The sequence below is a fragment of the Camellia sinensis genome, unplaced genomic scaffold (assembly GCF_055761805.1).
Source record: "Camellia sinensis isolate YWXY unplaced genomic scaffold, ASM5576180v1 Unanchor3, whole genome shotgun sequence".
NCBI classification, from domain to species: domain Eukaryota; kingdom Viridiplantae; phylum Streptophyta; class Magnoliopsida; order Ericales; family Theaceae; genus Camellia; species Camellia sinensis.
In genome coordinates, this window is record NW_028129178.1 from 9,586,294 (window position 1) to 9,598,821 (window position 12,528).

Genomic DNA, 12,528 nt, shown 5'->3' on the forward strand with positions numbered 1-12,528 from the left:
CAGCACAGATGGGACAACTCCAGGCAATGTGGAACACATTCAAACATGGTGTCCCATTTACCATAACCGACATCTAAACTGTAGAAATGCAAAACTAAATCCACTTCCTCCACAACTCCCCAAAACACATCATTTCCAGCACATACAACATAAACTTCCAACTCAGTTTATCATACGCCTTTTCAATATCTAATTTACAAATAATACCTCCCTGCCCCTACCAAGTACGCGAGTCAACACACTCGTAGGCGACCAGAACAACATCTAATACCTGCCGCCCACCCACAAAAACATTTTGAGACTCTGACACCACTTCCTCCAAAATGCCCCACAACCTATTAGCCAGAAATTTTACCAAGAGCTTGTACACACTCCTCAGCAAACTAATAGGTCGAAAATCCCAAATATCCTCTGCCCCTCCTTTCTTTGGAATCAGAGCAATAACAGTCGCATTAAGACTCCTCTCAAACTGCCCCCTCTGATGGAACTACTTAAACATAGCCATCACCGCTGCCTTCATCACTCCCTAACACTGTTGAAAGAAACGTAAAGTGAAACCATCAGGCCCTAGTGCCTTGTTCCCAGGCATACTCTGCAATACCTCTACCGCCTCCTCTTTTGAAAACGGTCTCTCTAGCATCTACACATCCGCCTCCGAAATGGCATCAAACTGAACCCAATCCAAGCCCGGTTTGTAGTCACCTCTATCTCCTCGAAATAAATGCTAATAAAAACTCACTATACCTCCCTTCACCTCCTCCTCCTAAAATAAAACCACGGCATTGATCCACAGCTTCCTTATCTGATTAGCCTGACAATAAGCATTTGCCATGCGGTGAAAGAACTCTATGGTCCAATCCCCATCCTTCAGCCACAAGCATCTGGATCGTTGACGATAACTAATCTCCTCCATGCGAGCTACATGACCATACTCCTTCCTAGCCTTTTCCTGAGCAACTAAGTCCTCCTTCAACAAGCCCCCCTCAACTTCCTTCCCATCTAGGCCCTGTAACACGGCTAAAATAATTGTCTTCTAAATCTCAACACGACCAAATACGTCATTCCGTCTCCTCAGATCCGCCTTAAGAAGCTCTAATTTTTGGGCCAACTGCCCGCTAGGATCTCCCGACACAATATAACCCTCCCACTAGGTCCAAACTATACCCACAAAACCTTTTAACTGCAGCCACAATCTCAAACCGAAAAGGTACTGGGCCACTTTGAAACCCCCCAATATCCAACAGAACAGGCCAGTGATCAGAAACAAGATGCGATAGTCTCGACTGAACCACCTGAAAAAAATGTTCCTCCCAATCCCTAGTGATCAAAAATCGGTCAAGACGAGAGAACACTCAACCCCTAGACCACGTGTAACTCCCTCTCTACATTGATAAATCTATCATCTCCAGCTCATCGATAAAAGATGAGAAAGCCCACGTCGAACCCACTGAATGAGTCAACCCCAAATTCTCCTCCAGTCGCCGCACCACATTAAACTCACCACCTGCACACCACAAAGCCGTCCATTGATAAGCAATGTTATACAAGTCCTCCCAAAAAAGATCCCGCTCTAATTGCCTGATTGGTCCATACACTTCTATGAACACCTACCGAAAATCAACCTCTACACAATGAAATAGGCATGACAGTGAAAAACCACCCCATCTCCTCCTCCACCACCACCCTCCGATCCCAGCCCACTAGAACCCCCCGGCCACCCCAATAGATGACAAATATGTCCACTCCACAAAACAACCCCCCTCATATCTCTCGGATCACCTACTCATCAATCCATTCCATTTTTGTCTCCTGAAACACAATACATCCACCATCACACCTCAGAAGAGAACGAATCAAAACCCTCTTCCCTCTTGTCATTTAAACAACGCATATTCTAGGAAAAAATTTTAACTGCATGGCAACAGTAATTGATCACCACGACCTTTCCTCATAGCCCAACCTCATCCTTTTAGGCGTTTGGCATACTTGACTATGCACTCTAGATCATGGTTATCAGAATCCCGATCCGGATCTTACGATCCTACGATCTTACGATCCATTTGAGTACAATCGATCCGGATCGTGTAAAAAACTCCTTATAGGTAGGATCTTTCGATCCTGGTAATGGGATCTTATAGGATCGCGGAATCCCGATCCGAATCCGATCCTATCCGATCCAATTTACAAGCCTTGTTTTGTATTGTGTGACATATTTTAGTGTAAATTTTATGTTTGTTGTCTAAATACCAATTTGTGTGGTCAAAATAAAATAATAAAAATTAAGTAGTATTGAATCAAATAAACTAAGAAAAACAAACTAGGAAACAAACATTCAAATATTGCGGTAATTTAAAAAAATTAAATAATCGAAAAAACAAACTTAGCTTTAGCGGAGTCTAAGGAGGGTAAGATGATTGCAAATTTATCTCAATTTTTGGAGAGATTATTTTTGTGACTTGAATCCACTCCACCAGGGATGCTAACGACAAACTTTATCATTCGGTTAAGTTATTCTTTTGAGTTCTTAATCTATTTTCATATCAACTTTGTTAAATATTTTTTCTTCACTTTTTGTGCATCATTGTAGATTGTAAAGTATTTTGTTGTAGAATTCTTCTTCTTCTTCATCTTCTTTTTTGATGAAATACAATACTTTTAGCATCGAGTTTTCTATTGTATAATATTATATGTACATTTTACATGGAGTATTATATTTTTCACAATATCTTCACTTCTTTTTAATAGAATATAAGCTCATTTTATGTATGCTTTATAAGAAATATTAATTTAAATTAAATTATTATGTAATCTGTCTTTTTCAGTAGGATCTTACGATCCTCGATCCGATTCCACGATCCGATCCTATAAACACCTCTAGCGATCCAACGTAGGATCCCGATTTTAACAACCTTGCTCTAGATTTCTCTATTCCTAACCCCTTTCCCCTTCTGACCCACAACCTAAACCTCCTTACCCAAAAAGCCACTCCCTCTCCAAGAAGCTTCAATTGTAGAAAACAACTTCATGCCTTCTTCCTCATACACGTCAAACGACACCAAGCATCGCACAGAACTAACCAACTTCATAACCACAAACCGCTCTACGAAGGCCCTGCCCTCGCTCAATAATAGCAACGCGACGATGCCCAATCTGATCTTTTGCCTCCTCCGTAAGCTCAAAAGAACAACCTCCTAGGAAAAGAATCCTCCATCAAGGGCCCTCTTGTTTCCCAAAGAGCATTCTATTAATCTCGGAGCATTACATTCTTGCCCGAAGTGGAAAATGTTTGAATTCAAAATGGCACCTTTAGATAAGGGTAATTATTGTTTTCCACTATCAAAAAAACAAAGATGGCTGCAAGATTATTATGATGATGATCACAAAACGAGTTGTTTACTCATTAATCTAAATATTTTACCTGTTCCAGATATTTGTCAGTGTTTTTATCATTTCAGCAAAATCAACTCGCAATTGCCAGCCATTGATCTGTAAGTTATGGCACCACAATCACACAAGTCATTTATAGAAAACCATGGTGCTCTCTAACGTAAAGGACCTGACATGCCCATGTTCATACTAAGCATGATCTATAGTGCGCTGGAGGCCTGAAACTTTTTGGCATCTAGACAAAGACTTTCTTGTGGAAAATGCTTAGATGTATATCAGTATAGCAAAATAAAAAAAAAACAGGGTGGACAGAGGAGCAGAACTTCCATAGTAAAGCTATGATGAAGCATAAGTAATTCGAGTTAGCACAGGCCTTTCAAAACAAAAGCATCATGGATCAAGAGTAGAAATTAAATAAAGTTGTTTATGTGAACAAGGCTACCTGTTGGCAATTTTTTTTAGTCCAACAGCGATGGCCTAAACAATAGAAAAGACCCCCCCCCCCCCCCCCACACACACACACAAAAAACAGCATGCAACCCAGATGAAGGAATCCCAAGTCTCTATTATGAATACCACGAGACTTTACTAGCTAAGCTATCTAGCACCTTCCTTTTGAAAATTCTTCCTGTAATTGTAGTACAAAACCCTTGAATGTTGTTACACCTAAGCTACTAACCATTTGTTGCCAATAAGAGTTCATGGAAGGCATGATAGGACTGAGCTTTGGAAGGATGCAAATTTGAGTATAAGAGTATGGGAGTGTGACTTTAATACGTTTCTGCAACCTACAGTCCCAGTGTAGGGGTGTTCTTGATGGCTAAAAATCTGAACTCAGAAACTATTTTCCCTTTGAAAAATTTATTGCAGCCAACTTTGTTGTTTTGGCAGGTGAGCGAAACATAAGAGGAGACTTGATGTAACAACCCTCACCTTACTCTTGTCATACTTGCATACATTCATGCATGATCTTGCCTTGATATATTGATTGGAAGGATTTGTTTTCCTTATTTTGTTTGTGTTGCTTGCGTAGTTTTGTTCATTGTTCGGTGTGTGTGTGTGGCCGAGGTCATCTTGAGCTTAGTTCGCCTTTGAACCTTTGTGCTTAGAACTGTTTTGAGATCTTGGTCAACCCCCACCTTCACCTCGGGCATTCATTGCCGAGATGTCTTGCACTTAGTGAACCTTGTCCGCAGGCAGGTATGGCCTAGGCCGAGATGTGGCACACCCCGGCCAAGGTGTGGCACAGCTTAGTCAAGCGTCGTCCTCCCTAGCCGATGTCTTTGTTATCCTGTCGCCGGATCCTTGATTTAAGCCGATGTCATTTCTTGCCGATGTGTCTTACCCGAGCTTGCTGCATACGCTTTGTCAGAGACTTGTCTTATCAATCAAACACCTTTTTGAGCTGAACCAACCCGATAGCGCCACGTGTCCGAGCTGATTGTTAAGACAGCCGGCAGACCTTGAAACAAATCATTTTCTTGTCTCAAATCTTTGCCTTTTAGAGAGAGAAGCTCTAGAGAGAAGAAGGAGAAGTTCTTGAGTGAGAGCTAGCCTTCCAAGCTTGATCTTCGTGGTTTGAACCGTTGGATCCGAGTTTTGAGGTTTGAATCTTGATCTACTTTGGTTGTTGTCATTGATTATCTAGCTACATTGCATGATCGAATCTGTTTTGCATGTCATGCATTGCTTTGAAGTTGGTTTTGGGAAGAGAAAATGGTTTTTCATATATTCTTGAAGGAAGTCTCGTTTTGATCCGAAAATTTGGAACGAAAACCATGTTTTTATGTTTGTTCTTGCATGACCTTCTTGTATGGGTACCCAGGTCCATGTTTTGAACTCATGGCATGTAATCTCTGATTTTGTAACAAGTTATGATCTTTGCATTCGTCTTCTTCTTAATCATGTTTTTCATGTTCTTCAAAGGAAAACCCAGGTTTTTCCCGACTTTGTTTGATGAGGCCTTCGGAACCACACCTCGGCAAAGACCTGGATGGTACCCAGTGTGTTTTCATGAGACGAGAGCAGTGTTTAAACTCCCAGCATGTTTTGCTTTGATATTTACTTGGATCTGGTGAGAATGCCGAGATCATTTGCATGCACATAAAGCTTGTTTTGAGAATGTGATTTGCCATGTGATTGTAGGTCCTTGATATTTGCTTTGAGCCTACACCCGTGGAAAACTATGTGAATGGTATTATTGATAAAGCTATGTTATACTTGTTTTGATAAATCTTGCTTTGCTTTGTTTTGACGAAAGTATTTGTTAAGCATGAATGAATAGCTCTATTTCGATGTATCCAGTATAAGCTTCGTTTGATGTTAACCTTGGAAAGTCCCTTGTACTGGAGGACTCTAAACTTTCGCAGTACTAAGTATAAAAGGATACGATCCTCCCTTGGAAAGTCCCTTGTGCTGGAGGACTCTAAACTTTCGCAGCACTAAGCGTAAAAGGATACGGTCCTTGTTAAATCGGGCTACGGGCCTAAGTAACACCATTTTTGCTATGTTAAATCGGGCTACGGGCCTAAGTAACACAAGTCCCTTGTGCTGGAGGACTCTAAACTTTCGCAGCACTAAGCATAAAAGGATACGGTCCTTGTTAAATCGGGCTACAGGCCTAAGTAACACCAGTTTTGCTATGTTAAATCGGGCTACGGGCCTAAGTAACACAAGTCCCTTGTGCTGGAGGACTATAAACTTCCGCAGTACCTTTGACTAAACGATTATGGAACGTACAGCCCTCGTTTTGATGAGCTTGATGTGTTTTGCCGATGTCAGTAAGCATCCCTTGTGACTTGTGATACTTGATTGATGAATACGGTTCATCCCTTGCTTCGCCGATGTTGTGATACTTGATTGATGAATACGGTTCATCCCTTGTTTTGCCGATGTCAGTAAGCATCCCTTGTGACTTGTGATACTTGATTGATGAATACGGTTCATCCCTTGCTTCGCCGATGTTGTGATACTTGATTGATGAATACGGTTCATCCCTTGTTTTGCCGATGTCAGTAAGCATCCCTTGTGACTTGTGATACTTGACTGATGAATACGGTTCATCCCTTGTCTTGATAAAGTTTGATGCGTTTGTTTTGAAAGACTTCGGCTATATTCGTGCAAAACCTTTATTTCTAGTACCATTCACTGAGTATCCAAGCTCACCCTCTCTATATATATGTAGGTGATGAGCAGGACGTCGGCGACGCCTAGACTGTTTTGAAAGCTTATTGGACTCTTGCTTGTGTCGGCTTTGTTTTGTATTTACGTCGGCAATGTCATTTATCTTTATGTCGGCAATTCTTGAAAATCATGCTTCTTGGCTTGTATTAACTGTATTTTTTGTATATGTCGGCTCAAGAAGCCTTTTGATCAAGATGTAATTCGTCTTTTACTTTGCTGTATTCAAGTTGTAAAGCTAATTGGAAATGTTTGACATTGCATTGGATCTATGCACAGCTCTTATGGACCACTCGTATTTGATTTATTGCTTCCGCATTTGTGAGCCCCCTATATCCATTCTCTGATTGTGTTAAGTTTTCGAAAGTTGGCCTTCGGTAATTACGGATTACTGGCCATCACGGCACCAAACTACTAGGGGCGGTTTGGGGTCGTGACACTTGATGTGCCCAAAAGGAATGCAAAGATGACAAGGAAGCAGCTCGGGGATTTCAATGGCTGGTGTTCACCTAGTTGCTTAGGGCCAAAGTCAATGGAGATAAGACACATCAGACCACACCTTCAATGGCATTATTGTTCTTTAGTAGCTTGCATCAACCGAACTGCTGCTAGAGAATCAGTAAGAGGTCATCATGTAAAGGAACATAGTGGTGGACAACATGTTCAAACAGAAGTCAACATAGAGATTGCCCTATTACGGAAGATAATAAAGGAACATTTGAGGCTTCAACTAGACGTGTAGGATGACCTATATTGTAACTTTTGAAAGAATGAAAATGCATTACAACTACAAGAACTTACTAGATATTGAAGAATGAAAAAGAAGTCATGTTGCTTTGTCAGTTAATGAAAAATTACATCAGAGGACAGATTGAAAATGTGATGTTCCGGGATATTTAATCCAATTGGTTTCTAGATTGTTTCCGTCTAAATCCATTACTTTCAAACTTTTATTCAGTTTCAAGACCATGTAGACAGTGTGATGTTACTACACTACATAACTTCCTTGTTTAAACTTCTAAGTTTTGTTCTGGGATAAAACCTAGAGTTTCGGACGCAAGGACGGAACTGGGACGAGAGTGGGAAATCCTTTAGAACCTCTTTTGGACCACTAAACATTTCCGCACGTGCGCGGTTGGAACCGCACGTGCAGAAGAGGGGGGACCGCATGAACAGGGGTGAGGATCGCACATGCGGGAAGAGTTGAAAGTTTGAGTTTGCTTCTGAAATAAAAGCACGTGTGGAGGTGGTGTTCCGCACGTGCAGAGAAGAGCTCCCCACGTGCGGTGAAGAGGTCTCGCACATGCGGAAATGATTGGGTCCCAACTCCGGATTTCGAGAATCTCACCTTTTTTACCCCTTTTCTCAACCTTTTCTCCCATTTCAACAATACCTCCCTCTCTCTAAAACCTTTTCTCATCTTTTCTTCTCCCTATCTCTAACCCTCACCCAAAAATCTTCACTCTTTCCTTGTTCTTGGAAAATCTATAGCTTTTTAGACCCTAGTGCTTGAGGCCAATTTGGAGAACATTTCAAGAGCTTCACTTTGTGCGGTAGAAATCAAATTTCAACACAGCCAATTTTAGGGCTTTTCTCTCATCTTTCTCCTAGAGCTTGAGGTAGGGAGTTTTTTTGAGTAATATATATGTTTTAGCAAATCTATTGCCATTTTGATGAAATAATTGTGTAGTTTGAGTTAGGGTTTGGTTTGGAAGATTTTTTGTTTTCAAAAAGGGTTTTTCTCAAATATTTTCTTCAATCCTTAAGAAAATAAGTATGTGATACTTAAGAGCTCTATTTTTGTAAAAATCATTCCAAAATGAGAAACCCAAATTTTTGTGAAAACCCTAGGTTTTGGAAATTTGTTAAAAAGTTGAGATTGTGTGGAATTATACATTGTTGAGATTCATTGTTGAGAAATGATGAAATTGGCACGTTCATTCTCATTGTTGAAAACCCATGGAAAAAGAGAGATTGATGTTGAGAAATTATGAGAATAGTATGTTGTTATACTTGTTTTGAGAAGATAAAGAATTGAAAGGATGATTATCCTATTGAAATTTTCGATTATATGAGAAAGAAAATACATATGATGATGTGTTGCTATTATCTCTTGGAACATATTGTGCATACATATATTGAGTAGAGATGTGGTATTTGATCACAATTGAGAAATGTGTTGTTGAGATTGGAAATTATTGAGGAAAATTGAACTTTGCAAAATGTTGATAAATTGTTTTGTCATCTCATCTCATTCTCATTGCTTTTCAAATTGGCATTGTCGAGGTTACACTTTGGAAAAGAAGTATTTGTGAAACAAACTTTCGTTTTGAGTTGTGTTGGGATAAATACGTTTGGTAAGTGCGGTTGGGGGGTGTAGAGTTGAGAGCTAAGTTGGCTTAAGTTCTATGGTGAAAGTCCAAAAACTCATGCAGAGTAGGTACCAAGTTCCTTCCGGTTAAGAGCCAGTAAAGTGGTTTTGGTGGTGCTTAAGAGCCTACTTACAGACACTAGCTTAGAAATTACTTCAATCATATTTACCACCCCTTGATTATATAATGAAATCATTGAATTGATTATGTTTTCGAATGAGCATCTTGCATGAGATTTGCAAATGAGAAAAATTTACATTTTTGAGTATGACATGGCATTTGCATCCATCTCACGATGATTGCTTAAAATGTATGTACTTTGACAAGATTTCCCTACTAGGCTTCATGCTCACCCCTAGTGGAACCGCTGGCAGGTAAAGATGCTGTGACCCCGCCGAAGTAGCGGCATAGGGGACTTTTGGAGCACAGGACTCAGTTACTTGTATTCTGTTTTTGACAAGCCAAGGGCTATATTTGTATGGATTTAATAACCATTCCATGTAACATGGCATAAGCCTTGGAACTTGTAGCTCATGGAGCATTATTTTGTACCTAGTTTACTTAATTATTCTCATCACATGCTATAGATTCACATTCTAGAAAGTGTTGAATGTATAATTGCATGTGGAGCATTTTCTAAATCTCATGGGTATATTATGAAATACAAATGTGGAGATTTAGTCATTATGTTGGCCAAGATGCTATTGTTCCTGTTCATACGTGAACGATGGAAATCAATGGAAATTTAGAACACATGGATGAGTAATCTGGGTTTGTCAAATGTTAATTATTTAGGGGCGTTACAGAAAAATTGGTAAGAGTGGAAATGACACAAAATATCTTAAGTTAATTTTTTTCTTTTTGAGAAACAAAAGCCACAAATAAATACAAACAAATTCCTACTGAAGCTTTATCAAATGTGAGACAAATGTGTTCATCCTGCTTACATTGAGTTGTTCAAATAATCACGATTCCAAACAATATAATCATTAAGTGCTAAACTTTGGCATAAATTTGCCGAAGTTTTTCTTGAGAGCCATAGAGTTGGTGCTACTACTACTGCAGCCAATCACGAGAACTATGTCAAGGAACAAAAGAAAAAAAGCGAGAAAAAAAAGAGGCCATGTTACTAACACCTGCCATACTTGACAGCCTAGAAATATTAAATAAATTTGCAGAAGTTTTTCTGAGGCCCATATTTTATTTTTTGAACACACAAAGAAATATTAAATAAAATGCTCGAAAAGGGAGAGCCACCAGGCAATACCTTGGCAACTGCTGTGCCTGATCCCATGGCAATTCCTATGTCAGCTTTCTTTAGTGCAGGTGCATCATTTACTCCATCGCCAGTCATTGCAACCTTACAATCATATAGTTTACAATTAATTTCTTGAGCAGGAAAAACACATTTCGAAAAGAAATTGGAAATCTAAATGCTTTGCACAAACAGTTGGTTAATATCTAAACAAATAGTGTAAGAAGAGTTGTGTCGCCAGTAAGTATTGCCGTTTATAAGGGCAAGCAATAGCTATGGAAAATTGGAGCAAGCAAGTTGATACTAAAAAACAGTTCCATAAGGATGACTATGAACCATCTTAAATCAGATAAGCAAGCCAAAACAAGATATCTATGAACACAATCATATTCAAGCAGGGCTTTCAAAGTTGACTAACTGATGAGCATAGACAAGGGCCCAGTAAACAACGCCCAATTCATCCAACTAAAAGGGGCCTGAGCCAAAACAAGGCATGCTGAGCTCAATTCAACTCTTGATTTAAACAGAATACACGTGTGCAAAGATAAGAAATCCAAATGCAGTGGAATAGGGACAGTTCTGGCTATGGTCACAACAACAAAAACAAAGAAACAAAACTATGATTACCTACCCCACCCATCCACTCCAAGCAGAATGAAACTAGATGGAGAGACTTATAACCATTGGGTTAGCAGATGCAGAAAGGGTTTAGTAAGTGGACTCAATCTTAGAGTTTAGTCTAACAATGCAAGCCTGACAAAACTAAACTCATAACACTTCTCACCCCCAAAAACCTAACTCACGAATGACATATAAATGTATGCAAAACCAAAGCTAGGTTCAGCTACTACTACATGTACGATATGTCTTCATTGCACCACAGTATCCCCATCCGTCCTTTGAGCTGGGACTAACCCATGCACATGCATAGATCATCACTAAAAAACTGCTTTGCAATAGATCTGCTACAATATATCAGCATAACAGTATCATATGTACCTTGTTGTAATCTTCATGAGATCCTAAATACTATACCAAGTAGAAGGATGATCAGCCACATTGTGACTAGATGAAAGCTAACTTACGGGGAGAGAGAGTAACCACAGTAGGTCAATTCACTAGTTTCAATAAATATAGCCATGGGAGCAAATATTGAAGTGGTGAGAGTGAGAGTGAGATTGAGATGACATAACACCATTTGGCTTTCTCAAAACATTCCAAGATGTGCTTTTATTTTATGGCTCCTATGCCAAGAAAGATTGGCCACTAAAGATAGGCTAAAGGAATGGGGGATGGCAGTTGAACCTAAATGTGGTCTGTAACATTCCAGAAGAATCTCAGAGCATTTATTTTTGGCATGCCCATTTACTTCCCTCATTTGGATAATGTGCTTCAGAAAAATGAGATCAGTAGATACCCTCAAAGCTGGAGTGAGGAGCTTTTTTGGACAGTCCAGTATTGTAAGAAGGATAATTTCCTAACTGCTGTTTTCAAGCTTTTAATGGCTGTTACAGTCTACCATATATGAAAGGAAAGAAATAGAAGAATCTTCACCCAAAAAAGAAATGGACCTTTGATTATGAAAGCTATTGGGGAAGATGTGAGGTTTAGAATCAGTACTTCGAGAACGGTTAAGAATAACTTTGCAAATTGGCAGATGTGTTTACAGTGGGATATTGCTGTACTGATATACTTCGATAAAAGTCGTTAGTGTACCATGCTGTCAGTTTTTTTTTTTTTTTTTTTTAGAACACACAACAAAAGATATTTATATTTATATCAATTCAGTACAAAGTTTAGGATTAAAAAGGGTTCTGTTTTTAGGCTTATAGTCTTTAGATGTTGTGTGAACAGTCTTGCTGTGCTTGCAACAATTTGTTTGTGCTAGGGGAATGACCCTTCTGCTGATGTACATTTTGTCTCCTACTCAGACCTACTGGACATCAGGATCATACAATCATTCTGATAACTGAGACTTAGGAGACCTACCACTTCATTTTGGTGTTGTAATGCTTCAACCAGCATCCTTTTATGAGATGGCTCAACCCTAACAAGCAGCAAAATTATGCCCGAATTACAAGATATAATCCAAAAAATTAAAATTCTCAAGAAAAAAGTAAAATGACTAAAGAATTATCAACTGTCAAGTATACCGGGTGAACAGTGTCATGCGTTGTAATGCCATTGCTTTTTGTAGTGCTGGAAGCTCTTCAAACTCAGAAGCAGTGTAAGAGTGTCCACCAAAATCTCCCATGTGATCGAAAGCACCTATCTTTTGACACAGTGATTCTGCAGTACTCTAAAGTTGCCTCTCAAGTTAGAAAAGTACCCTTG

At 39.4% G+C, this 12,528-nt stretch overlaps 1 protein-coding gene across 3 annotated transcripts in view; it reads right to left on the reverse strand.

Moving 5' to 3' along the window:
• The window catches only part of LOC145789321 (calcium-transporting ATPase 3, endoplasmic reticulum-type-like), a 94,247-nt gene that overhangs the window by 18,104 nt on the left and 63,615 nt on the right, over positions 1-12,528 (reverse strand). For all 3 annotated transcript variants that reach the window (XM_082912464.1, XM_082912466.1, XM_082912465.1), the window contains 3 exons: positions 12,348-12,493; positions 12,184-12,241; positions 10,207-10,299 (listed from right to left, as the gene is read on the reverse strand). In XM_082912464.1, the coding sequence (XP_082768590.1) occupies positions 10,207-10,299; positions 12,184-12,241; positions 12,348-12,493 (297 nt within the window). The remainder of the gene's footprint in view (positions 1-10,206; positions 10,300-12,183; positions 12,242-12,347; positions 12,494-12,528) is intronic.